The sequence below is a fragment of the Melanostigma gelatinosum genome, assembly GCF_949748355.1.
Source record: "Melanostigma gelatinosum genome assembly, chromosome: 3".
Classification (NCBI taxonomy): Eukaryota; Metazoa; Chordata; class Actinopteri; order Perciformes; family Zoarcidae; genus Melanostigma; species Melanostigma gelatinosum.
Genome location: NC_136636.1, coordinates 30678169 through 30704214, shown reverse-complemented (window position 1 = coordinate 30704214; position 26046 = coordinate 30678169). Strand labels below are relative to the sequence as shown.

General features: G+C 51.6%; 1 protein-coding gene across 3 annotated transcripts in view; it reads left to right on the top strand.

Moving 5' to 3' along the window:
- Positions 1 to 26046, top strand: part of apobec2a (apolipoprotein B mRNA editing enzyme, catalytic polypeptide-like 2a) — an 81203-nt gene that overhangs the window by 11560 nt on the left and 43597 nt on the right. For all 3 annotated transcript variants that reach the window (XM_079297197.1, XM_079297196.1, XM_079297195.1), the window contains exons 2-3: positions 5409 to 5633; positions 6518 to 6826. In XM_079297197.1, coding sequence (XP_079153323.1) covers positions 5409 to 5633; positions 6518 to 6821 — 529 coding nt within the window. In that variant the 3' untranslated portion in view covers positions 6822 to 6826. The remainder of the gene's footprint in view (positions 1 to 5408; positions 5634 to 6517; positions 6827 to 26046) is intronic.

Here is a 26046-nt window from a genome sequence, read left to right as displayed (position 1 = left end):
GTACGGAAGACGGCCCCGGGGACTCCTCGACCTGGCCAAAGAGGCCTGGGAACACCAGCCATCACCCCACCGTACGCTGGTGGAACACGTGGAAGAGGTAAGAGAGAGAATGGCAACCATTTGGCCGATGGTTCGAGAACACATGGCCGAGGCCCAGACTGCCCAAGCCCGGGTCTACAATAGGGGAACCCAGCCCAGAGAATTTAGCCCGGGGGACCGAGTCCTGGTATTAGTCCCCACATCTGAGTGCAAATTCCTGGCTCGGTGGAATGGACCCTATGAAATAATGGAAAAAATAGGAGAAGTGAACTACAGGGTAAGACAACCAGGGCGACGACATCCAACAAAGGTGTATCACATTAACCTGCTAAAAAAATGGGTGGCCCGTGAGGCCCTATTTTCCCTCTCTCTCTCTTCCCCTCCCACCACAGGAAAGACGGAGGCAGTAGAGGTCCCCATGGGAGAGCAGCTGACCCCCAGCCAAAAGCAAGACCTCCGCGAGCTAGTGGACCGATTCCGGGACGTCTTCTCCCCAGAGCCGGGGTACACCGACCTCATCCACCATCACATACATACCGAACCTGGGAAGAAGGTACGTCTCAGGCCGTATCGGGTGCCAGAAGCCAGGAGGACCGCCATTGAGACAGAGGTACGCAAAATGTTGCAGGCGGACATCATCGAGCCCTCCAGAAGCGAGTGGTGTAGCCCCATCGTCCTCGTCCCCAAACCTGACGGCTCAGTCAGGTTCTGCAATGACTTCCGCCAGCTCAACCAGATCTCCAAATTCGACGCCTACCCGATGCCACGAGTGGACGAGATGATCGAACGGGTAGGGAGTGCCAGATTCATTACCACCCTGGACCTCACGAAGGGCTACTGGCAAGTGGCCTTGGCCCCCGAGGCCAGAGAGAAGACAGCCTTCGCCACCCCCGAGGGGCTGTACCAGTACAAACGGCTCCCCTTCGGTCTCCACGGGGCCCCACCTACCTACCAGAGGCTGATGGACCAAGTCCTTCGGCCCCACCGAGAGTATGCCGCGGCGTACCTAGACGACATCGTCGTACATGGGGAGGAGTGGGGGACCCACCTGCGTCGGGTCGACGCCGTGCTCCGAGCCCTGAGGGGAGCGGGGCTAACAGCTAACCCCAAAAAGTGTCGCCTCGGCCTCCGAGATGCGGATTACCTGGGGTACACCATTGGGCGAGGCTGCGTCAAGCCCCAGGTAGGGAAGGTCGAGGCGATCCGGGAATGGCCCCGCCCCCGCACCAAGAAACAAGTAAGGGCATTTATTGGACTGGCGAGCTATTACAGGCGATTTGTCCCCCACTTTTCCTCCCTTGCAGCTCCCCTGACGGACCTAACAGGAAACCGGCTGCCAGAGCGGATCCAGTGGACAGCAGAGACAGAGGAGGCCTTCGAGAACCTCAAGAGGGTGCTGTGTTCAGAACCAGTGTTGGTGACCCCGGACTTTGAGAAACCGTTGGTGGTCCAGACCGACGCATCAGAGACCGGGGTAGGCGCCGTCCTGGCCCAAGTACAGAATGGTGAGGAACACCCGATAACATACATCAGCAGAAAACTCTTGCCCAGGGAACAGAAATATTCCACAGTGGAAAAAGAATGCCTAGCCATCAAGTGGGCCCTGGGGGAGCTCAAATATTACTTATTGGGACGAAAGTTCACTCTGGTCACCGACCATGCCCCATTGGTATGGATGTCGAGAAATAAAGAAAATAACGCCCGGGTCACCCGCTGGTTTCTGTCTCTGCAGCCCTATGCCTTCTCTGTCGTCCACAGATCCGGTGCCGCTCACGGAAACGCCGATGCCTTGTCCCGCAGGGACGCCTGGTGTTCCTGGAGCAGTCCTCCCCCCAGGTCAGATTTAAGGGGGGGGGTGTGTGGCAGCCGGGGTGGGCGAGCCCAGGGAGTAGTGATGGCAGGAAGATACTACAGACTACCAGAGAGAAATGGATTGCACTTTGCACACGCCCCCGTAGTGCCAGCAGGCAATCAGCGCAACAAGGCCCACCTGAGAGAGCCGGCCAGGGGAGCTTCATGGGCGGATATAAAAGGAGAAGGAAGATGTGAAGTCGGGGGAAGTAACTTAGGTGAAACCATTCAAGACGGTGAGATATTGTGAGACTACTTAGCCAACGACCCTGGAACGGAAGACTACCCCAACTGGATTGCCCCCGGCTACTGACCCCTGCTTGGAGGAGAACGACGCCCCTGCCCCATCCCTGGACCGTACGAGAATTGCGCCTTGTGTATCAGACCCCGGAACTGCACCTAGACCCTTCTCTTGCTTAACGGACTTGTATTGGCTGTGTGGCTGCTGTGTCATTTCCAATACCCCAGTAAAGTATTTGATTGCCACGTCTTTAAGTCTCCGTGTCTTTATAAGTATTGCATATTGTCCAGTAACACCCCTGACCACCCCGGGGCTGTTACAATATAAAGGATTCAATGTTACTAAAAATGTGCAGATCTTTAGAAGAAGAATTTCTTAAAATCATTCCAACAAACAACGCAAGATCTGCAGAGATGGTCCCATATGCCCATATCTTTAGCAAGCCAAATTAATATCATGTTAAAAAGACCATCCTCTCGGAATTATTTGTTTGTACCAATGTATTCCAATATACATGAAAAAGGTATTTTTTTGGCAGCATAGATAACATTCAGATTGGAATAAAAGAATACCGAGAGTCGGGAAGGCACTCTCACAGAGACCCAAATCAGCAGGAGGGGTAGGGTTGCCAAAATGTCACCTTTAATATTGAGCATGTAATATAAGGATGATGACCTACTGGCTACCAAACAACCTCCTTTATTGCTAAACATAGAAAGGGCATATTGCTCCCCCTCTTCTCCTAAACTATGGTACTCTCAGTCCTAGCCACTGTAAACCAAATCATTAGACAATCCAGTAGTTTCTCACACACTCAAGATTTGGTCCCAGGTCCGAAAATATTATGAATGGCAGGTTGGTTCCCTCCAAAGTCCGCTCATTGAAAATCACTCTTATGCGCCCTCATTTTAAATATTTATGTATCAGGTATTTCCATAATTTGAGCAGATTAAAAAAATCATTAAATAACTGCAAGTGCAGAACTTTGTTAAACACAGTAATCCATCATGCTAACTCTCCAAACCAGTCTCAAACGTAAACGATACTTCGGCGAGATCCTGACAGTAATAGAGGTATATCAAATATATTTATAAGAAACTCTCTTAGTTGACAAGTACAACTATGGAACAATTGAAATCAGCTTGGAAGAATGACCGACTAAAGAGATCAGCTGTAGAACAGATTCATAGGACTTCAGTGTGTGCTAGACATGGCCTCCTGCAATTTAAGATTATACATTGTTTACATTGGTCTAAAGCAGGGGTCACCAACATTTTTGAAACTGAGAGCTACTTCAAGGGTACTGAGCAGTACGAAGGGCTACTTGTTTGATTCAAACTTCATGAATAACAAAGTTGCACAGATCACCTTTTGATGCTGCGTTCACACCAAACGCGCCGCTAATTATTCGCGTGAGTCGATTACATACAAAGTCTTTGCACAGACGCGATGAGACTGTCGCGGCGCGAATCTGCGATGGCGATTGAAATTTTTCAACTTCTGCGAAATATTAGCGTTACGCCCCGGCGCGGTAGCCTATCAGCGTTGAGTTGCTCCCCCTGTCATCAGCGACTTCCTGCCGTTGCTGAATCAGGAAATAAATTCAGAGCAGCCCGTCTGTGTTCACCCAGAGCTCTACGATCAAATCGGCATCATTACGCAGTTATTTCAGAGTCCCTTTTTGTCGGTTTATTGCCGTTGAATCACAGCCAAATCAGTTTATTTTGTGTTCATACAGCTGTAGTAAACAGCGACCGGTGGCTTGCTACACAGTGAATACAGCTCGATAAAATCCACGGAGCTCCTCTGAACAATATTATGAACCAGACATGACGGCGTTTAGTTTCCCGGGATATCTGTGACTTCCACAACACGTACTAAGCAGAAAGAGGTTGTTTTATTCATGGTTAATGGCGGACAGTTGAACGGCTTTCACAGCGATAAGCCCCGCCCCCTCTCCGGTGCGTCCAGCGTGATTCGCGCGATTCACACATGAACACAAATGGTCCCCGGCGTTTTGCCGCATATTCGCATCGCGATGGACGCGAATACGCGGCGCGATATATTCGCGACGCGTTTGGTGTGAATGCAGCATAATAATCATAATATATGTAAAGAGACTGTTTGATCACATGTCAATGTTAATTATTCCTCACAATAATTATGAACAATGATTGTGTATTTTGTTCAAAATCGCACCTGTTACATTGTTGTAAAAATGATCATTTCTAAAAATGTTTAGGGAATCATTAATATCTTCACATCATGACTCGTTTGTACGAACCACTACCTTTGTAACATTTTTGAACAAATCATGATCAACAAATCAACTCTTTCACATGTTTAAATGAATCCTAGTACATTAGTACTAATCACCACATTTTGGGAAATCTGGGTCAACTTTGCATTGCGCAATGAAGCCTGCATGCCGGCCTGTAGTCTGTAGTCACCAGCTTTTTTGTGGGTACCTTTTTCTCCACGAAGAAACTAGTAAAAGGTCTCGTCTATATCCGAGGGGGATCCAACCCTCCGAGGCACGCGAGCGTCTTTGGGCGCCTGCGTTTAAACCTCTTGTCTGGGCCTTTTCCATCGTACTGCGTTGACTCGCCTCTACCCGCCACCCACGAGTTGCTGCCCCGCGGCCTGTTCCGAGGACTGACGGACCCGACGACGGTGTGCGATCGCGGGGGGGCAGTGCGTCCGGTGCCAACGGGAAGCGCCCGCCATTCGGAACCTGAAAACCCAGTGCGATGCGGCGGCCTCTTCCTTTTAAAAGCTACATGAATGCAAGCGTTTTTGATTCAAAAAGAACAGAAACTACACTTTTTAGACGGAGCTCCATGGGGACCTAGTGCTATTTTTAGAACATGCCTTGCGGGCGACTCGCATGGTCCCCGCGGGCGACCAGGTGCCCGCAGGCACCGTGCTGGCTACCTCTGGTCTACACAAAAGCTCAGTACGATACTTCAAGAAATAGATCTCTAATGTGAATGCTATGGGCATCACGAGCGAAGTCAATGCAACCATAACTGGACACCGAAAATATTATGCCGTTTGCTGCAACAGAATACGAGATTAGCTGTGGACAGACACAGGTGCATACTCAGTCACTCACACACACACACACACACACACACACACACACACACAGAGACGCAACCAATCTCATGATCTTCCTGGCAGAGATAATAAAGAAACAGTCTCCTATTGGTTTCGCATCATTTTAGAATTCTGAAAGTAACATAACAATGTTTCTTTCATTTATTCTATTACACAGGGACCGGATTGATCCTTTTGCCTTCAAGTTCCAGTTCAAGAACGTGGAATACTCATCGGGACGCAACAAGACCTTCCTGTGTTACCTGGTAGATTTGGGGAACACAGCTGACGGGCTACTGAGGGGCTATTTGGAGGATGAGCATACGGGGTCGCATGCTGAGGAGGCCTTCTTCATACAGTGCATCCCGAACTACGATCCTTCACTCAGATACACAATCACCTGGTACATACCTCTCTTAAACTCTCACATGCTATGTGGTATAGAAAATGTAGCTGATTAAAAGACAACTCATTTTCAGTCTGGACAATATGTTTTTGTCAGGACTGAAAATATTGTTTCCATGACAATTTTGAAAGTGTTGTCACTTGCACTCGTATAGATGCTTGTATGTACATCACAACAATCTCCTAACTTTATACTGAGAAATGTCAAATTTAAGTTTTATTTTAACTTTATATTGTATGTTCCAGATTCAGTATGTTCATGTTTTTACAGAGAAAATAAGAACTTCAAACGATCAGCAGAACCTTTCTTTCCTTTAGTTCATTTTATTATGAAATACACAATAAGTTAGCCAGACGAATTCCCCATATTATACTATGTGTTGTAATACATACAGCACTATCAATTACAATTCAGATCTTAACTATTAATTAATCAAACTTCAACAGATTATTTTGGGATTTAAAATAATCGTTTTATGTTGACATGCCAGAAACTCAACAATCGATCAAATGCCAAAGTAATTGCATCATTCCTCTAATTCTAGAGAAATAAAAACAAATGTGAAAAGTCATGGAAGAACAAGGTCAAGGTTGAGAGTCATAAATAATGATCTCTAAGCTACGTAAGCTACTTCCAGATGTGAAATGTTTAAAGCAGATATGCTCTCAGGTTTCAGTTCTCTCCTTCAGTGTGAACGGACCATGTCATGTACAAGTGGTGGCGTGCCCCTTTTAGCTCCATACCTGTACACAAAAATGAAAAGTTCTATGTCCACAAATGAAATCACATCTGAAAATGATCATGCTAATAATGCACTGACACAATTATATTCAGAGACGTGTGAAATGAAAAAACGTTTCTCTTCATTCTGTCCATTTCAGGTATGTGTCTTCCAGTCCATGCTCTGCTTGTGCAGCAAAGATAGCTGAAGTGTTGAAGGCCAGGAAAAACATCAAGTTGAGCATCTTTGCTGCTCGGCTGTTCGAGTGGGAGGAAACAGAGATCCAGGCCGGACTGAAGGCCATGCACGCTGCTGGCTGTAAGCTGAGAGTGATGAAGCCTCTAGACTTCTCCTACACCTGGGATACCTTTGTGGAGAACGAAGAAGAACCTCTGAACCTGTGGGAGGACTGCAAAGAAAACTACGAGTACTACCAGGAGAAGCTGGCTGACATTCTACAGTGACCGCAGTAAGTGTGATAGTGACGGTAGAGATACAGGCGGTCTATGTGAAGAAAGGTCAAACATGCAACCAAGGTCCAAACCGTTGAACTGGGGACCTTGTGATTACATGGTCATCTTAACCAGGTGGCCAATATACAGTCCAATGCCCTTCTTTTTACTCTACTTCATGATTGATCATTATTGTGTCTTATTGTCGAACAACAATTTCCTCAAAGTATATATAGACTGATACAAAAACAACACTCTCAATCATCCCTTGTGGCCCACTAGAGGTGGTGTCTGCACAGAGACCCGGCCCTCTGCCTGCCTCTCTGTTCTTCTTGCTGTGCTGTGTTCACGACTCATCTGGACATCAGTAAAGAGCTCTCGGAGCCCATGTTGGGTTCTTACCCTCAGCCAATAAGTCCAGTGTGCAGCCTGTTCTCATTGCTACGTCAAACACTGCCGCTCCGTGTGTGTCGAGCAGTAATTATAACTTAACTATAGAGAACAAACCGTTATTTCTACTCCCTTGAGATCATAAATCATTGCATATAGAATCAGCTGATTGAAATCAGCTGGGACATGTTTATGTTACAGTGCTTGTTGTCTGGAAACAGTGCAGCTCCTTGGTTTCTTTACAGGCATATGAGTTTGGCCACTTAAATCCTTCGTGAACTCAAATTGGCGCCAAGCCGGTAGTATTCTGCATGCATGTGAATTGATTAATTATCAGTAACCAGCCAATGGGAGCATGTGTATCATAATGTAGCTACATGCAGCTGCTAACAGAGCCATGCTGAAACAATCACACTCATTTGTTGCACAGGTTTGTTTTATTGTGTGTTCATTGTGTGGGAGCAGTCTTAGTCAAAGGTGAAAGGACACAGATCTGGTGGAATTGAATGTGTCAGCCTTCCACCTAGAAGTGGCAACATGAGATGCTCTCTGTGATCTATCAGATACCTAGTTTGTGCTCATCTTAAGTGGATTATTGTTGTGCTCTTTATGTTGAATATCATCTAAATTAGTTTTTCCATAGCCTTTATGTGTTATTTTCCTTCTCTAATCCCATCTTCTTTCTCTTCTTTCTCTTCTTTAGCTTGGTATGGCAGCTTGTCTTTATTATGAGACGCATTTTCAGCTACATGAGGTCATGTATTGTAGACCTATGGGGCCATAATGTGATTATATATGATACATGATTGATTCATTGAGTGATGTAAGTATGCAGCCAACACATTCACACTCCCAACTCATCAAATACCAAGGCTTGGTCAGTGGCCCTAAACTTCACTCTATGATGGCCGAGTTACCGCTCGAGCATCAATGTTTCCAAATCAATCTCACTTTTCACAGGAAATTAGATTTAGGCAACAAAACGGCGCAGTAAGGGTTAGGAGAGAGTGCGGTTGGGTTAGGGGAGAGTGCGGTTGGGTTAGGGGAGAGTGCGGTTGGGTTAGGGTTAGGAGAGAGTGCGGTTGGGTTAGGGTTAGGAGAGAGTGCGGTTGGGTTAGGGGAGAGTGCGGTTGGGTTAGCGGAGAGTGCGGTTGGGTTAGGGGAGAGTGCGGTTGGGTTAGCAGAGAGTGCGGTTGGGTTAGGGGAGAGTGCGGTTGGGTTAGGGGAGAGTGCGGTTGGGTTAGGGTTAGGAGAGAGTGCGGTTGGGTTAGGGTTAGGAGAGAGTGCGGTTGGGTTAGGGGAGAGTGCGGTTGGGTTAGCGGAGAGTGCGGTTGGGTTAGGGGAGAGTGCGGTTGGGTTAGCAGAGAGTGCGGTTGGGTTAGGGGAGAGTGCGGTTGGGTTAGGGGAGAGTGCGGTTGGGTTAGGGGAGAGTGCGGTTGGGTTAGCGGAGAGTGCGGTTGGGTTAGGAGAGAGTGCGGTGGGGTTAGGGGAGAGTGCGGTTGGGTTAGGGGAGAGTGCTGTTGGGTTAGCGGAGAGTGCGGTTGGGTTAGGGGAGAGTGCGGTTGGGTTAGGAGAGTGCGGTTGGGTTAGGGGAGAGTGCGGTTGGGTTAGGAGAGAGTGCGGTTGTGTTAGGAGAGAGTGCGGTTGGGTTAGGGGAGAGTGCGGTTGGGTTAGGGTTAGGAGAGAGTGCGGTTGGGTTAGGAGAGAGTGCGGTTGGGTTAGGAGAGAGTGCGGTTGGGTTAGGGGAGAGTGTGGTTGGGTTAGGGGAGAGTGCGGTTGGGTTAGGAGAGAGTGCGGTTGGGTTAGGGTTAGGAGAGAGTGCGGTTGGGTTAGGGTTAGGAGAGAGTGCGGTTGGGTTAGGAGAGAGTGCGGTTGGGTTAGGGGAGAGTGCGGTTGGGTTAGGAGAGAGTGCGGTTGGGTTAGGAGAGAGTGCGGTTGGGTTAGGAGAGAGTGCGGTTGAGTTAGGAGAGAGTGCGGTGGGGTTAGGAGAGTGCGGTTGGGTTAGGGGAGAGTGCGGTTGGGTTAGGAGAGAGTGCGGTTGGGTTAGGAGAGAGTGCGGTTGGGTTAGGAGAGAGTGCGGTTGGGTTAGGGGAGAGTGCGGTTGGGTTAGGGTTAGGAGAGGGCGCGGTTAGGTTAGGAGAGTGCGGTTGGGTTAGGGTTAAGAGAGAGTGCGGTTGGGTTAGGGGAGAGTGCGGTTGGGTTAGGAGAGAATGCGGTTGGGTTAGGGTTAGGAGAGAGTGCGGTTGGGTTAGGAGAGAGTGCGGTTGGGTTAGGGGAGAGTGCGGTTGGGTTAGGGTTAGGAGAGAGTGCGGTTGGGTTAGGAGAGAGTGCGGCTGGGTTAGGAGAGAGTGCGGTGGGGTTAGGAGAGTGCGGTTGGGTTAGGGGAGAGTGCGGTTGGGTTAGGAGAGAGTGCGGTTGGGTTAGGGTTAGGAGAGGGCGCGGTTAGGTTAGGAGAGTGCGGTTGGGTTAGGGTTAAGAGAGAGTGCGGTTGGGTTAGGGGAGAGTGCGGTTGGGTTAGGAGAGAATGCGGTTGGGTTAGGGTTAGGAGAGAGTGCGGTTGGGTTAGGAGAGAGTGCGGTTGGGTTAGGGGAGAGTGCGGTTGGGTTAGGGTTAGGAGAGGGCGCGGTTAGGTTAGGAGAGTGCGGTTGGGTTAGGGTTAAGAGAGAGTGCGGTTGGGTTAGGGGAGAGTGCGGTTGGGTTAGGAGAGAATGCGGTTGGGTTAGGGTTAGGAGAGAGTGCGGTTGGGTTAGGAGAGAGTGCGGTTGGGTTAGGGGAGAGTGCGGTTGGGTTAGGGTTAGGAGAGAGTGCGGTTGGGTTAGGAGAGAGTGCGGTTGGGTTAGGAGAGAGTGCGGTGGGGTTAGGAGAGTGCGGTTGGGTTAGGGGAGAGTGCGGTTGGGTTAGGAGAGAGTGCGGTTGGGTTAGGGTTAGGAGAGGGCGCGGTTAGGTTAGGAGAGTGCGGTTGGGTTAGGGGAGAGTGCGGTTGGGTTAGGGTTAGGAGAGGGCGCGGTTAGGTTAGGAGAGTGCGGTTGGGTTAGTGTTAAGAGAGAGTGCGGTTGGGTTAGGGGAGAGTGCGGTTGGGTTAGGAGAAAATGCGGTTGGGTTAGGGTTAGGAGAGAGTGCGGTTGGGTTAGGAGAGAGTGCGGTTGGGTTAGGAGAGAGTGCGGTTGGGTTAGGGTTAGGAGAGAGTGCGGTTGGGTTAGGAGAGAGTGCGGTTGGGTTAGGGGAGAGTGCGGTTGGGTTAGGAGAGAGTGCGGTGGGGTTAGGAGAGTGCGGTTGGGTTAGGGGAGAGTGCGGTTGGGTTAGGAGAGAGTGCGGTTGGGTTAGGAGAGAGTGCGGTGGGGTTAGGAGAGTGCGGTTGGGTTAGGGGAGAGTGCGGTTGGGTTAGGAGAGAGTGCGGTTGGGTTAGGGTTAGGAGAGGGCGCGGTTAGGTTAGGAGAGTGCTGTTGGGTTAGGGTTAAGAGAGAGTGCGGTTGGGTTAGGGGAGAGTGCGGTTGGGTTAGGAGAGAATGTGGTTGGGTTAGGAGAGAGTGCGGTTGGGTTAGGAGAGAGTGCGGTTGGGTTAGGGGAGAGTGCGGTTGGGTTAGGGTTAGGAGAGGGCGCGGTTAGGTTAGGAGAGTGCGGTTGGGTTAGGGTTAAGAGAGAGTGCGGTTGGGTTAGGGGAGAGTGCGGTTGGGTTAGGAGAGAATGCGGTTGGGTTAGGGTTAGGAGAGAGTGCGGTTGGGTTAGGAGAGAGTGCGGTTGGGTTAGGGGAGAGTGCGGTTGGGTTAGGGTTAGGAGAGAGTGCGGTTGGGTTAGGAGAGAGTGCGGTTGGGTTAGGAGAGAGTGCGGTGGGGTTAGGAGAGTGCGGTTGGGTTAGGGGAGAGTGCGGTTGGGTTAGGAGAGAGTGCGGTTGGGTTAGGGTTAGGAGAGGGCGCGGTTAGGTTAGGAGAGTGCGGTTGGGTTAGGGTTAAGAGAGAGTGCGGTTGGGTTAGGGGAGAGTGCGGTTGGGTTAGGAGAGAATGCGGTTGGGTTAGGGTTAGGAGAGAGTGCGGTTGGGTTAGGAGAGAGTGCGGTTGGGTTAGGGGAGAGTGCGGTTGGGTTAGGGTTAGGAGAGAGTGCGGTTGGGTTAGGGGAGAGTGCGGTTGGGTTAGGAGAGAATGCGGTTGGGTTAGGGTTAGGAGAGAGTGCGGTTGGGTTAGGAGAGAGTGCGGTTGGGTTAGGGGAGAGTGCGGTTGGGTTAGGGTTAGGAGAGAGTGCGGTTGGGTTAGGAGAGAGTGCGGTTGGGTTAGGAGAGAGTGCGGTGGGGTTAGGAGAGTGCGGTTGGGTTAGGGGAGAGTGCGGTTGGGTTAGGAGAGAGTGCGGTTGGGTTAGGGGAGAGTGCGGTTGGGTTAGGGTTAGGAGAGAGTGCGGTTGGGTTAGGAGAGAGTGCGGTTGGGTTAGGGTTAAGAGAGAGTGCGGTTGGGTTAGGGGAGAGTGCGGTTGGGTTAGGGGAGAGTGCGGTTGGGTTAGGAGAGAGTGCGGTTGGGTTAGGGTTAGGAGAGGGCGCGGTTAGGTTAGGAGAGTGCGGTTGGGTTAGGGTTAAGAGAGAGTGCGGTTGGGTTAGGGGAGAGTGCGGTTGGGTTAGGAGAGAATGCGGTTGGGTTAGGGTTAGGAGAGAGTGCGGTTGGGTTAGGAGAGAGTGCGGTTGGGTTAGGGGAGAGTGCGGTTGGGTTAGGGTTAGGAGAGAGTGCGGTTGGGTTAGGAGAGAGTGCGGTTGGGTTAGGAGAGAGTGCGGTGGGGTCAGGAGAGTGCGGTTGGGTTAGGGGAGAGTGCGGTTGGGTTAGGAGAGAGTGCGGTTGGGTTAGGGTTAGGAGAGGGCGCGGTTAGGTTAGGAGAGTGCGGTTGGGTTAGGGTTAAGAGAGAGTGCGCTTGGGTTAGGGGAGAGTGCGGTTGGGTTAGGAGAGAATGCGGTTGGGTTAGGGTTAGGAGAGAGTGCGGTTGGGTTAGGAGAGAGTGCGGTTGGGTTAGGGGAGAGTGCGGTTGGGTTAGGGTTAGGAGAGGGCGCGGTTAGGTTAGGAGAGTGCGGTTGGGTTAGTGTTAAGAGAGAGTGCGGTTGGGTTAGGGGAGAGTGCGGTTGGGTTAGGAGAGAATGCGGTTGGGTTAGGGTTAGGAGAGAGTGCGGTTGGGTTAGGAGAGAGTGCGGTTGGGTTAGGGGAGAGTGCGGTTGGGTTAGGGTTAGGAGAGAGTGCGGTTGGGTTAGGAGAGAGTGCGGTGGGGTTAGGAGAGTGCGGTTGGGTTAGGGGAGAGTGCGGTTGGGTTAGGAGAGAGTGCGGTTGGGTTAGGGTTAGGAGAGGGCGCGGTTAGGTTAGGAGAGTGCGGTTGGGTTAGGGTTAAGAGAGAGTGCGGTTGGGTTAGGGGAGAGTGCGGTTGGGTTAGGAGAGAATGCGGTTGGGTTAGGGTTAGGAGAGAGTGCGGTTGGGTTAGGAGAGAGTGCGGTTGGGTTAGGGGAGAGTGCGGTTGGGTTAGGGTTAGGAGAGGGCGCGGTTAGGTTAGGAGAGTGCGGTTGGGTTAGGGTTAAGAGAGAGTGCGGTTGGGTTAGGGGAGAGTGCGGTTGGGTTAGGAGAGAATGCGGTTGGGTTAGGGTTAGGAGAGAGTGCGGTTGGGTTAGGAGAGAGTGCGGTTGGGTTAGGGGAGAGTGCGGTTGGGTTAGGGTTAGGAGAGAGTGCGGTTGGGTTAGGAGAGAGTGCGGTTGGGTTAGGAGAGAGTGCGGTGGGGTTAGGAGAGTGCGGTTGGGTTAGGGGAGAGTGCGGTTGGGTTAGGAGAGAGTGCGGTTGGGTTAGGGGAGAGTGCGGTTGGGTTAGGAGAGAGTGCGGTTGGGTTAGGAGAGAGTGCGGTTGGGTTAGGGGAGAGTGCGGTTGGGTTAGGGTTAGGAGAGGGCGCGGTTAGGTTAGGAGAGTGCGGTTGGGTTAGGAGAGAGTGCGGTTGGGTTAGGGGAGAGTGTGGTTGGGTTAGGGGAGAGTGCGGTTGGGTTAGGAGAGAGTGCGGTTGGGTTAGGAGAGAGTGCGGTTGGGTTAGGGTTAGGAGAGAGTGCGGTTGGGTTAGGAGAGAGTGCGGTTGGGTTAGGGGAGAGTGCGGTTGGGTTAGGAGAGAGTGCGGTGGGGTTAGGAGAGTGCGGTTGGGTTAGGGGAGAGTGCGGTTGGGTTAGGAGAGAGTGCGGTTGGGTTAGGGTTAGGAGAGGGCGCGGTTAGGTTAGGAGAGTGCGGTTGGGTTAGGGTTAAGAGAGAGTGCGGTTGGGTTAGGGGAGAGTGCGGTTGGGTTAGGAGAGAATGCGGTTGGGTTAGGGTTAGGAGAGAGTGCGGTTGGGTTAGGAGAGAGTGCGGTTGGGTTAGGGGAGAGTGCGGTTGGGTTAGGGTTAGGAGAGGGCGCGGTTAGGTTAGGAGAGTGCGGTTGGGTTAGTGTTAAGAGAGAGTGCGGTTGGGTTAGGGGAGAGTGCGGTTGGGTTAGGAGAGAATGCGGTTGGGTTAGGGTTAGGAGAGAGTGCGGTTGGGTTAGGAGAGAGTGCGGTTGGGTTAGGGGAGAGTGCGGTTGGGTTAGGGTTAGGAGAGAGTGCGGTTGGGTTAGGAGAGAGTGCGGTGGGGTTAGGAGAGTGCGGTTGGGTTAGGGGAGAGTGCGGTTGGGTTAGGAGAGAGTGCGGTTGGGTTAGGGTTAGGAGAGGGCGCGATTAGGTTAGGAGAGTGCGGTTGGGTTAGGGTTAAGAGAGAGTGCGGTTGGGTTAGGGGAGAGTGCGGTTGGGTTAGGAGAGAATGCGGTTGGGTTAGGGTTAGGAGAGAGTGCGGTTGGGTTAGGAGAGAGTGCGGTTGGGTTAGGGGAGAGTGCGGTTGGGTTAGGGTTAGGAGAGCGCGCGGTTAGGTTAGGAGAGTGCGGTTGGGTTAGGGTTAAGAGAGAGTGCGGTTGGGTTAGGGGAGAATGCGGTTGGGTTAGGGTTAGGAGAGAGTGCGGTTGGGTTAGGAGAGAGTGCGGTTGGGTTAGGGTTAGGAGAGAGTGCGGTTGGGTTAGGAGAGAGTGCGGTTGGGTTAGGGGAGAGTGCGGTTGGGTTAGGGTTAGGAGAGGGCGCGGTTAGGTTAGGAGAGTGCGGTTGGGTTAGTGTTAAGAGAGAGTGCGGTTGGGTTAGGGGAGAGTGCGGTTGGGTTAGGAGAGAATGCGGTTGGGTTAGGGTTAGGAGAGAGTGCGTTTGGGTTAGGAGAGAGTGCGGTTGGGTTAGGGGAGAGTGCGGTTGGGTTAGGGTTAGGAGAGAGTGCGGTTGGGTTAGGAGAGAGTGCGGTTGGGTTAGGAGAGAGTGCGGTGGGGTTAGGAGAGTGCGGTTGGGTTAGGGGAGAGTGCGGTTGGGTTAGGAGAGAGTGCGGTTGGGTTAGGGTTAGGAGAGGGCGCGGTTAGGTTAGGAGATGTTAGATCCTGGGGTACTTCTGGCCCGATACGGGGCTACTTACTGACTCAGCTCTCTATTAAAAGATTGTCGAGCTGGTGTTCTGGCGAGGGAACTCGCCTGGCTCGCTAACTGCCGTTACTCCCAACGTCTAGCCTGCTTCCTCCGGTCTGAGCGCACTCGGCCGAGAGACCAGTCCTGGCCCCGGGCGCTCCCACCAGTCGCGTCGGTTATGGCAGCTTCCCTCTTATGGATCCGTGCTCTTGGTAAATGCCAGGTTAGGTTTTAACGGCTAGGATTAATTCTTTCTAAAACCGTAAGGGATTGTTAAGTGGATTCGGTCTCTAGGATAACCTTTCAGAACTCAGTTGTTAGACATACAATGGCTTTAACTTTTTACTACCACGAGGAACTTCTTACTACTCGAGCAAATGAATGCACTTTGAGAATTTTACTTTAAATGCAGATTAGATATTTATTGCAGGTTATATTTGGTTAGTTTGCAAGGGTTAAAGCTACAGCTCACATAAAATGTCACTACACTCAATCAGTCACTTAATTTTCTTCTTCGATTATACTCATTAGTTTTAGTCGCCGAGACGGCTCGGCTGGAGCTGGATGTTCAATGGTGCGATGAAAAGGTTCTTTTGGAGTTGTTTAGGAGCGAGGGTCTGGCCAGACCCTCGGTCCTCCCGCTCTGCAACGGAGCCCGTTCAACAGTCCTCAAAACTCAGTACAAAGTCTTTCTCGGGCTGCTACGTCTTCTCCGTTGTCCAGATGTTAAGAGTCGAGCAGTGGGGAGAGGAAAACCTCCGTCTTTAAATCTTATTGTCCACGAACAGCGGTCTTTCTTTCCGTGAACAGAGACGAAGTCCTCAATACATCAGTTGCGATCGTCCGTATCTCCTCCGCAGCGCACTTGGACGGCGCTCGTGTAGAAATCCCAGCTTGCTGCATGCAAACGTCTCCTTATATTCCTCATTCGGGCTTAATCAGCCCCCCTTGTTCAATACATGAGCTCATCCCCCCCTCCCTCTGGAGAGGTCGTTGGGTTCTTGAACAAGTCCATATAAGTCCAGGCTTCCTGCCTCTGATTCATCTCTTGCAATATGTTGCAACACTCTCCTCTTAACCCCACCCATAACATCTGCCACTGATTTTGCAATGTCATTCTGACTCATTCTGACTAATACATTCCTATCTCAGCTCCAGTCACACAGAACATTTGTTAATCACTTATTACAATAGTTAAATCACTCTATGCATTTTAAACATTCGTTACTTATTGATTAAACATTTTGTCCTATAATTCATACACTTTATCTTTTGATTACACTTTAATCTGAGTATATGCTTTGTGCTTTTATATCCTGATTCTCCCTTGAATGTGCTCACATGTTACCGAGGCAGCTCTGAGGGGTCAACTCTTCTTGACACCCCCTTCTTGAGGTCTCAGGCTGCCGTATCGTGCCCCAAGTAATCCTCTAAGAACTCGTCGTCGTCCTCGGCGGTGATGATGAGAACGTCGTCCTCCGGCTCTGATTCGTGTTGCCAGCTGTCGATCACCAACAGGCCATCCAGGTCTGGTGGCTGGAACTCCAGGAGGGCGTTGTCATCTTTGGCACCCCTCATCTGCTCGTCCAGGCTCCAGGCCAGGGCTAACACATTCTGGTCCAGAATGCTGTCTGGGGAGAGGGAGGCCGGGGTAGGGACTGGGCTGGTTGATGCTCTGTCCTCGGACCCGCGATGAACTGTCAATCCTTCAGGGATAACCTCCACCAGCTCGCCGCAGTCCTCGTCGTATCCCCACATCCCCATTAGATTTGGTACTACCCCTGCGAGCGTTGTCTGGCTACCCACGTCTCGGTGTTCCACACCCGTGATGCTTGCTGCGTCGTCATCGTCTTCTGGAGTTGGTACGGGATACTGCAGGGCAGGCAGGCGTGGTCCAATGACGACGAAACGGCCATCGGTGAGGTGGGTGGTGGATACTCGGATGCCATCAGGGTACGCCCAGATTTTTGTATATACTGGGCAGTATATACCATCAGTGTAGAGCAGGACCCCTGGTGGGGTTCTCCCAGCGGAACTCCACACGGGTTTTGCCTTAGCCTCTACCTCCATACAGTCGACCACATTCATTGCAGGCATATAAGGGGTACTTCCTTTGCAGTAGAGGCCGCTGGCTGCTCCTATCGGGAATTGCCCCAGGTAGCACTGGGTACACCATAGGGCTTGGTTTACTTCCCACAGGTGCCATATTTGCTCCGGGGGGATCCCACAGCAGATACAGCGGGCCTCCGCCTGAATGATGTTGAACACAAAGACTTCATTAATTATTACATTTTTCAGCGCATTTTTACAAGCGAAGCGTAGCAAGCAGGGGGTGGTCTTATTTTCATTCTTTTTAAGGCCCCCTCTCAGTATTGGAGCGCTTTGCAGAGCGCCTTTCAGCCAGAGAATGCAGCCATGGAGACGCCAACACCATTGGAGGAGGTGTTAGGCCTGGGCTTGTAGGCCCATTCCTTCTCGGAAACAGAGGCTCATACATCATGAGCCAGGCTGCTATTCCGATTGATGATTCAGAACCCGCCCAGTAGATGGCGACAGTTATGCCCCAACCAATGCCCCAAAGAGCAATGGCGCCGATCTTGTGGAGCCAACGCCCTCTTCCTCTTTCTTTTATAGCCATGGTCATGACCACGAGATACGCCAGGGCCGCAAACGCCAGCATGGCCTCGACAATAGCCGAGACCATCTTCAGGGGGTTGTAGAAAACTGCAGCGACGTCGATTCCCATCCAGATGATCACCATTCCGGCCTTTACTAGACCGAAGCGAGTGGAGTCGATGTGGATTCTCCCCAGGAGGTAAGTAGCGAACCAGGACAGGGTAAGCCACATCGATCCTCGATAGATGTTTTCGATTCCTGTTTTCAGACACCCTACAGCTAGGGCTAGTATTCTTAGCGGCTGATCTATGGACCATTTGCCCATGCAACAGTAGAAGAACCATATGATCTCAAGGACCCAAAAGTCCAGTTCGGTTAAGAGAATCACTGGCCTGCATTTGCCTGCCGCGTCGGAGGAGTTCTGTAATGCTTCAGTTATACTCACTCCGAAGGTGGTAAATTCTGGAGTTTCAGTGGTTGTGGTGTTGGTTGCGTTGGTCATCTTGGCTTTTTAGGTTTATTCGTTCTTATCTCAGTATGAGGCTCTTGGTTGAGGTTCCGGGTCTGCAATGGCTATGGCGCTCCAGTGGTTCACTCTTTATAGGAGGGTGGACTCCTCCTTCCTTCGTGGGAGGAGTCCCTTCTTCACTTCTCCTTTATCCTTCAACTTCCCCTTAAAGCACGAGGCAACAGTGGCTGCTACCCCGCCCTTAATGGCGGCACAGATTATTAGGCCCACGATGACAATTCCAATTATCATCAACAAATAAGGCCAAAGCCAGGAGAACAAACTCCCCATCCAGCCCTTTATGACCGTGAATCCTTCTCCAATCTTCCCTGCCAATTCTTCCACTACGATGGTTGCGGTCCCGACCATGGAGGCACCCGTTAGTTCGATCCAACTGCACTCGTGTTCTCGTCGGCCGCTCCCGCAACTCAGCCAGTGTTCTTCTGGCTCGTAGCATGTTCCGTTCCCATAGAGGCGGTTAGCCCCTACCCATTCAAATCCTTTGTCTTCTTTACCCTCGCAGAGGCTTTTCCTGAAGGCGTGGCCCTCAGCTAGAAAGACTGTAGGGTCGGTTACTGGGGGAATGATTTGGCCGTTCACGTTCACTCTGTCTTTCATGCGATGGCCCAGGATTAAGTTGGTACAGCTGCTGGTCAGAGGCCCTGACCGTCTCCATTTCTTGTCTTTATCCTTCACCCAGGTTACTTCTTGCACGTGGGTTTCATATTCTGCTCCATAGTGGGTCTGGCAATGGTCTTCCCATCCTGGCACAGTCTCACAATGTCCCCCGGCCAGGCTGATGTTGCAGGTCGTGTTTCCTCGATTGCATTCCATCTTCCAGGGCCGCGGGCCTATATATGGTTCTGGTCGGCTCCAAACCCCAGGCCAGATGTCTCTTTCTTTCGAGTATACTGTGGCCAGGTACTGATACTTCACCCAGTAGTTTGTGGTTTGAGTTAGACATGGCACCACCCATTCTAACACTTCATCCTTTTGTAGGCCCTGGTGTGGGCCTCTTTCCATGCCTGCAGGGTTCCTTTGATCGTCTGGTTCGTCTTCAGGCCTGTGCAGTCATATAGCCACGTTCCCCAAGCCCGATACCACTCTTGCCAGAGCGTGCATCTCGGGGAGGCGCCGTCGGCTAGATACTCTGTTCCGTTCAGAGCGTTGAACATTTTGTTGGTCACACAAGTGTCAATTTTTTGGAAATCCCCTCTTGGGGCTGTCATTAACTCCTCGGGTTTCGGCAGCTTTTGTACATACATGTCGGTTGTCCGTGGTCCCAAAAGGCCGTGGCTGGCTCTGGAGTATCCCTCCGTGAAGGCCCCTTTAAAGTGCTTTAGCTCGGTTATCCATATCCACGGCAGGGTGTTGTTGAGCCAGGCCTCGTGCCGGGCATTAGGTTCGGGTAGATAGATGTACTTATGAGCCTGATACTGTGGTTTGTTAACCGGAGTTATTACGAAGTAATTCTGACCTTCGCAATAAAAGAACACATTCCAGAAGCACCTATCTAGGAGAGGGAGCTTGTTTGTTTTACAATGCTGCGTCCATTTCCTGCTCCTATTTCTCCGAAGACTGTCACTCGACGTGAATCGTGGTGGCGGCGGCTGCCCTTCTTTGTCCTCTGGAGCCGTAGGTTGTACTTCGTCTTCTTCTTCCTCTTCCACCTGCGTGACATTCACAGCTCGGCTGGTAATGTTGTTCTGCTGGCAGTTGGTGGTGTTACCTAGTGGCCTCACTGGCCTCACTTTAACTTTCACCCGCCGTGGTTTACGTCGTGGTGGTGTGGCCTCACAGGTGAGATTGTAGTGTCCCCAGAACATTCCTTCTGCCGGTAAAATCATCAAACACGTATCATTGCGGTGGCTCGCTGCATAGGTTACCTCGGGTTTCCAGTATCCCTCGTTCCCTTGCTCTGCCCATGAGACACATGCCCATGAACAGTACCAGCCTGGGACACCGTTTTCGGGGTAGATCCAATTACACTGTGCCCGTTTTTCTTCTTCTGCTTTCTTCATTATTACCGTAATCTTCATCTCCGCTCCCAGCGTAGATACTTCATCTACCCTCCATGTCGAATTCTCTATTACCTTCTGGAAGTCGCCTGCCCAGTCTGTTTCTTCACCCGTGTCGTTGATTCTTGAATTGTTGATTTTCTGTTCCCAGATAGTCATCCACGCGATGATGGTAGCTGTCAGGTTCGGAGCCGTCCCACCCCCTTCTTGGACTTGACCGGTTGCATTAGACCCAACCTCAAGGTCCAACCGGGGCGAGGTGCTCTTCTGTCCAGCGAGTTGGGAGAGAACGATCGTTCCAGAGTCGACCGTCCAGCATGTCTGGTCGAACTTCTTTGTGGTAGTGTAGGACACCTTTACATGAGTGAGGGCCCATGGGATACTACCATAGTAGTACAGTATAGCCAGGACAAGGCATAGTCCTGTTAGTACTGCTACTACTTTAGCCATTAAGCAAAGCCATAGTCGTTTTCCGTTCCGTGGTCGTTCACTTGATTGGTCCAGTCGCTTGCCGGGGCGTCTTAATGAGACGGGGGTAAAGGTTGAGGATCGCCTAAATTCATGAACCCTCCCATGTAGAAGTGGGAGATCCATGGTCCCGGATTCTGCAGTGTGATAGCCGGTATCACTTCCGGAAGTGGAGCGGGGCAGCTGGAGCTGAGGCGCGGGGGAGAGTCAGGATCGTACTGAACAATCCTGCCCTTCATGAGCTGGTGATATAGAACCGATGGGTGTTGGCCAATGCCGAAGTCCAGCCCCCTCCACACCCACTTGTAATAGGTGACGACCAACGAGGAGGAGCGTGGGAGGGGTCCAACGCAGTCACCTTGCACATCAGAATGTAACGCAAGCCATGCGTACGGCAACCGTTCCTCCAGGCTGACAAGGTTCCGGACTTGAGCGAGAGCTGCGTATAATGGCTGACCGTCGTCCATCTGGAGCTCCGTCACCCTAGCCCACATATCTGAACGATTCACCTGTGTGTGCATCCAACTCCGCGATCTGGTCGGAGGCAAATCCCTCATGCGCAGGCCCGGGTCCGGGTTCGGTGGGCCGAGGCTTGGCAGGTGGTAACACACCGTACGCAACGGCATGTCTTGGTTCTCAATTACACAGCGCTCGCTGTTTTGCACGTGGAGCGCTATGAGGCTCTGCATGACCGGGCTGGTGGTCCAGATCAAATTCTCACCTATCCAAAGATCAACATATGCGTCTTGCAAATAATCAGCATAGTTAGGACCCCACCGCAACTTCAGCAGTATACCTTTTACAGCGATGAAAGCGGTATTCAGGATCCAGGGGGACAGGTCAGGACAACAGAGGACTGGCTGCAGCAGCCATTGATGGGTCCACCGGACCCTTGCTCTGTCATACTGGAGTTGCCATCCAGTGCGAAAATTAGTCAGCAAAGACACCTTCCCGGGTTCAGTCAGGTCCGGGGAGCGCTCATATTCGCCATTGCTGCAGAAATAAGCGCCGGATCCACAGAGTCCTCTTCGGTAGGCAAAATTGCGTAGGGGTCTGTGCAAATAGACTCTTTCGTTTGGCAATTGCAGATATGGCTTTGGTCGCTCTCGGCGAGACGGAGAGACTCTTTTTAGTTCCCGGCAATCTTTGTTTGGTTGGTTTGGCAGCGACATGTCGACAATCAAGTGCCGTTTTTTTAGCAACTATGCTTTTTAAGCGCTGCTGCTGCGTGGCTTTCCACCACGCTGCAGTTTGCGAAATGACTTCCGTGCCCAAGCGGTCAAACCTTTTGCGTCTGCGCGTGGGTTTGGAGGAGGCACCTCCTCATCCGCTCTGGTCAGCTCCACCCCAACGGAGTACACACCGTCGAATGGAACCATCACGGTTCTCAGCGTCACCATGACGCGCATTGTGCGGGCCTCCCATGTAGGCGTTGCTGCTCTGGCAGCCCAAGAGCCCGGTAGTTGCATAACACCGTCTCTCCGCCACCCCTCTGGGGTGATCGTGAAAATCGTACTCTTTTCCTTGGTCCGGGCACCGGTGTGGTGGAAGGCGTCCAGATCCGTGATGCTATACCGGAGATTCGTGCCGCGAGCACCAGCCTCTGTTGGCACTGGGTCCAGCTCATGAATTGGCACATTTGGATCACAATACACATCTTCGATTAACAGGCGCCAGGTTGTCAATTCCCAGGGCCCCAGCCACCCCTCTCTTGTCGCCATTTCTAAGCGGCAATCGGGTAAGTTTGCTGCGGTGGCTGTGTACCCTGGGTCATCAGGGCTGCGAAAGACCCTGAAGGCCGCTGGGATCTGTACGGAAGCCAGGGGCGGGTTGGTAACTTCGGCCTGAGCTGGGCTGTATGGCCAGTTCCTTTGCATCAACTCCCTCCAAGATCCCGTGGGGCCAGCATTCCGGTTTCCACTTGCTTCTTGTGGGTCTCCGTCGAGTAGGCCCATAGATGGTGCCGAGGGTCCTCCAGTCTCCTCGTGTGATAGATCAACAGGAGCGGCAGCACCCTCACCTTCCCATGAGGCGGGTGCCAGGGTTTGTATTGGCTGAAGAAACTTTCTCACCTGCCATCCGTCGGCTGCTCCAGCTTGCACCAGCAGTCCATTCTGCTGGAGTACTGAGCAAGACGCACAGAGGTGCAGCCTGTGTCCATCCCATTGGCAGACACAGTCCTTAAGGTTCAGCTTCGTCCCCCGCAGATCCCACTGGATGACGAAGTGCAACCGTGGTGATATCGCTATACGACAAAAACCGCACACATATGCATCCAAAACCTTCACTGGTTTGTGGGTCATACGGTTAAATTCTTTTCTTCGTCCTGTGACCCGGTGTGGTTTCTTGTTTCCGGGTCCCTGCCATGTGAGGTCAAGGGTGGTCGGCAGCAGGCAGACCACACAATCATTCTTGATTTCTCTCCATGTCAATACTTCATTCTCTTCTGAGAGAAATCCTTTCTTTGCATACTCCAACTTCTTCAGGGCTCTTCCTGCCCAGAGCCCCGTAGTACTCCTTCTCATGTTAACCACCCCTTTGACATTGGCCACTCTGACAAAGGGTGGTAAAGCTTGTATGTTAGTGGCCATTCTTGAGTTCCTGGTTTTCTCCTAGTACAGAACTGGCTTCAGCTGCCCTACTCCTTGGATTCCTTTCTTCTTGAGTTGAACAGTATTACTGTCCAATATCTTGACAACTATGTCTGATTTATCGTACTTGGCTTTGACTGCAGAGTTAGAAGCACCGACCTGAGCCTTGATCCAGACGCGCTGTCCTACTCGAAGTGGCACCTTTTGCTCAAGCTTGGGCTCTTTATCTTCTGAGCCCCGCCCCACTTCCTGTGATGTGAAGGGGCGGCGCATCAGCTCCTCCGCAGGGGAGGGCCTGTCACTTCGGTAGCGGTCGTTCAGGGTTTTGGCGATTTCCAGGGTCTTAGTGCTCCATTCTCTCGAGTTGGCATTTTTCCCAATCCAACTTTTCACCAAGCCAATGGTCCTTTCCACCACCCCGTTGGCCTGGGGGGTGTATGGGGGAGAGTAGATCCTCATTACCCCATGCTGTTGGCACCACTGGTCCACTTTTGCGTTGCGAAAATGCGTTCCGTTGTCGGTCCTGAGCTCTTTAGGCAACCCTAAGTAGCCACAGACTTGGTCCAGCATGCTAACAACACTGTTGCCATTAGCTTTTCTTACTGCTTTTGTGGTTACATACCCTGACATGGAGTCCACTAGCACCAACAGGTACTTTTCTCCACTTTTACCCGGTACCCCTAAGGGTCCTGCCACATCCATGCAGATAGAACCCCAGGGTACGGTACTTTTAATGGTGAGTCCTCCCACTCTTTGTCCTCTCCTTCCTGCGTTGTATCGACCACACAACTCACAGTCTTGAAGGATTCTGCGGACTTCTTTTTCAGGAATCCAGAGTCGCTGCTTTTCCAGTTCCCTTCGCGTTGGAACGGTGCCTGCATGTCCAAGTGCTCCATGCACTGCTTGCACCACCTCCTTCACGTTCTCTTCTGGGACTACCCGTCCTTTGGGCAAATCTTCCCACTTCTCGATCCCAACAAAGACAATTTGTCTCATCTGGACGAAACGATCCACTTCTTCGTTTCCTTGCCAATGAGTTCCTGCTCGCGTGTGGGCCTTCTGGTGCACCACTTCGAGCTCCATTGTTAGCCGCAATTCGGCTATTTTTCTCCATAGGTTTTCGTGAGCTACTTTCTTGTTTTTAGCACTCTCAAAACCATTTTCTTCCCATATGGACAGGTCTTCGTTAAGGGCCTGAGCACAGTAATAACTATCAGTTATGACTCTAGCTCTTTTCACCTTTCTTCGCTCCAACTCGAGCAAACCTTCCAGTATCGCTGTCACCTCCCCGGTCTGGGCACTGCCGGGGACTTGGCCTCGTTGTCTGAAGCGCTCCTTCTCCTGGTGCTTGAGAATGAAGCCCCAGTAGGCTTTGTCGTCTTGTCCTTTTCGCGAGCCGTCGGTGTATAGAGTCCACTCTATCGGTTCGGATGGCTTCTCGCCCTGAGTCGTCTTTTTCTTACTCACGGGTTGTGCAGGGCCGATTTCGAGGTCTGGGTCCAGCAGGATGTCTTCCCAACGTCCCCACCTCGCGTTCGTCGCCTTCGTGCTCTCTACCGTGGCTTTTCTTAGGAATCGATGGACCTGGCTTTGCGTGAGGACCCTGATGCCCTGCCCTTGAGCAAGGTCTTTCAGGGTGCTCCAATACCTTGCCAGAACTGCCAACTCCTTCTCTTCTGCTGGATATTTCTTTTCCACGGAGGACAGGGTGTAGCTCCACAAAGTGACTATTCCCCCGCCCTCGTTGCACACTTTTACCACTGCGTCGTCGTCGTTGCAACTGACCTCTGCCACCAGCTTTGTTGTAAGGCTTCGTGGCTCCAGCCGCAAAGCTTCTTTAATGGCTGTCCGCAGGTTTTCCAAACTGTTTTGATCCGTTGCGGTCCATTCCCACTTCTTGTGGGCATCTTCTGGCTTTTCTTTTCGTAGTTTTACATACAGTCTTGCATACTTCTGGTAGCTAGGGACATGGTCCCTAACGTAGTTGCAGAGCCCCAGCACCTTCTGTAGTTCGTTCAGCGAGGTTGGCGGGTCGATCTGCTCCACTTTTTCCCGGAATCCGTCTGAGAGTCCCAGGTCGTTGGAGACCTGGAACCCCAGGTAGTTCACTTGGAATCGTCCAAATTGGCATTTTTTCAGATTTAATTTCAAGCCTGCCGCTGTTAGTCGTTCTGTGACTTTTCTCAATTTTTTCAGATGTTCTTCTTCGGTGTCATCTGCAATGAATACATCATCGATGTAGATTGTTGTCTCTAGGCCATCAAGTATGTCCATTACGGCCGACTGGAAAACATTCGGAGAGTTTTTGTAGCCTTGCGGTAGCCGTTCCCAGACGTACGCTTTACCTTTGTGGGTGAACGCTGTCTTGCCTTGGGAGGCTTTGGCTAGCCTCAACGAGAAAAATCCGTTTGCCAGATCTATGCAGGATTTGTACCTCTTTAGTCTTAGTGTTTTCAGCGTCCCTTGGGGGTTGATCAGGCTGGCTCGGTTGGCGACAGTCCTGCGGTTGAGGGCCTTGAAGTTGATAACAGGTCTCCATCCTCCTCCCGATGACTCAGGCTTTTTGACTGCCTGTATTGGGCTGTTGGTGATGGGATTTGGCTCCTCGCGCACCACTCCTAGTTCGCTGAGCTCCGTGACTATCAGGTCCATTTCTGCAACTGCCCCTGGATTCAGGGGGTATTGGCGGACAGGCGGGTGTACACCCCCTTCTATGGTGTGGGTGTACTTCGCACCCATGTCTCCACAGTCATTTTTGAATCTAGCCACTCCGGCTTTGGAAAGTATGTCTTTTAGCGTTTCTTTTCCCTCCGGGGAAAGGTCGCTGTCTTCGATTTGTTGCCTGGTCACTTCTGGAATGTCCACTGGTTTGTACCACTCCTGTGATAACGATCCCATTTGGATTAGTTTTGCCCCTAGGATTTTGAGTCGCTTCTGTATTGGGGTTCGATTCTCTGGGCTGCTATGCAGCTCTTTTAGGTCTGTTATTGTCATTAAATTGTAGGGTCCTAGAGCCCATACAACTCCTTTCCAGACGCCAAACGGAATCTTTTTGATGGTTCCGTCGGCTAGTTGAACAGTCAGGTGTCCTTTTGTTTCAAGGCATTTGCGGGTCATCGACACTTCTGCACCAGTATCTACCTGATAGGGGATTCCATCCACGTCGGTGTATATGTCGTCCCCCACCCAATAGGCATGATTCACTGTGACC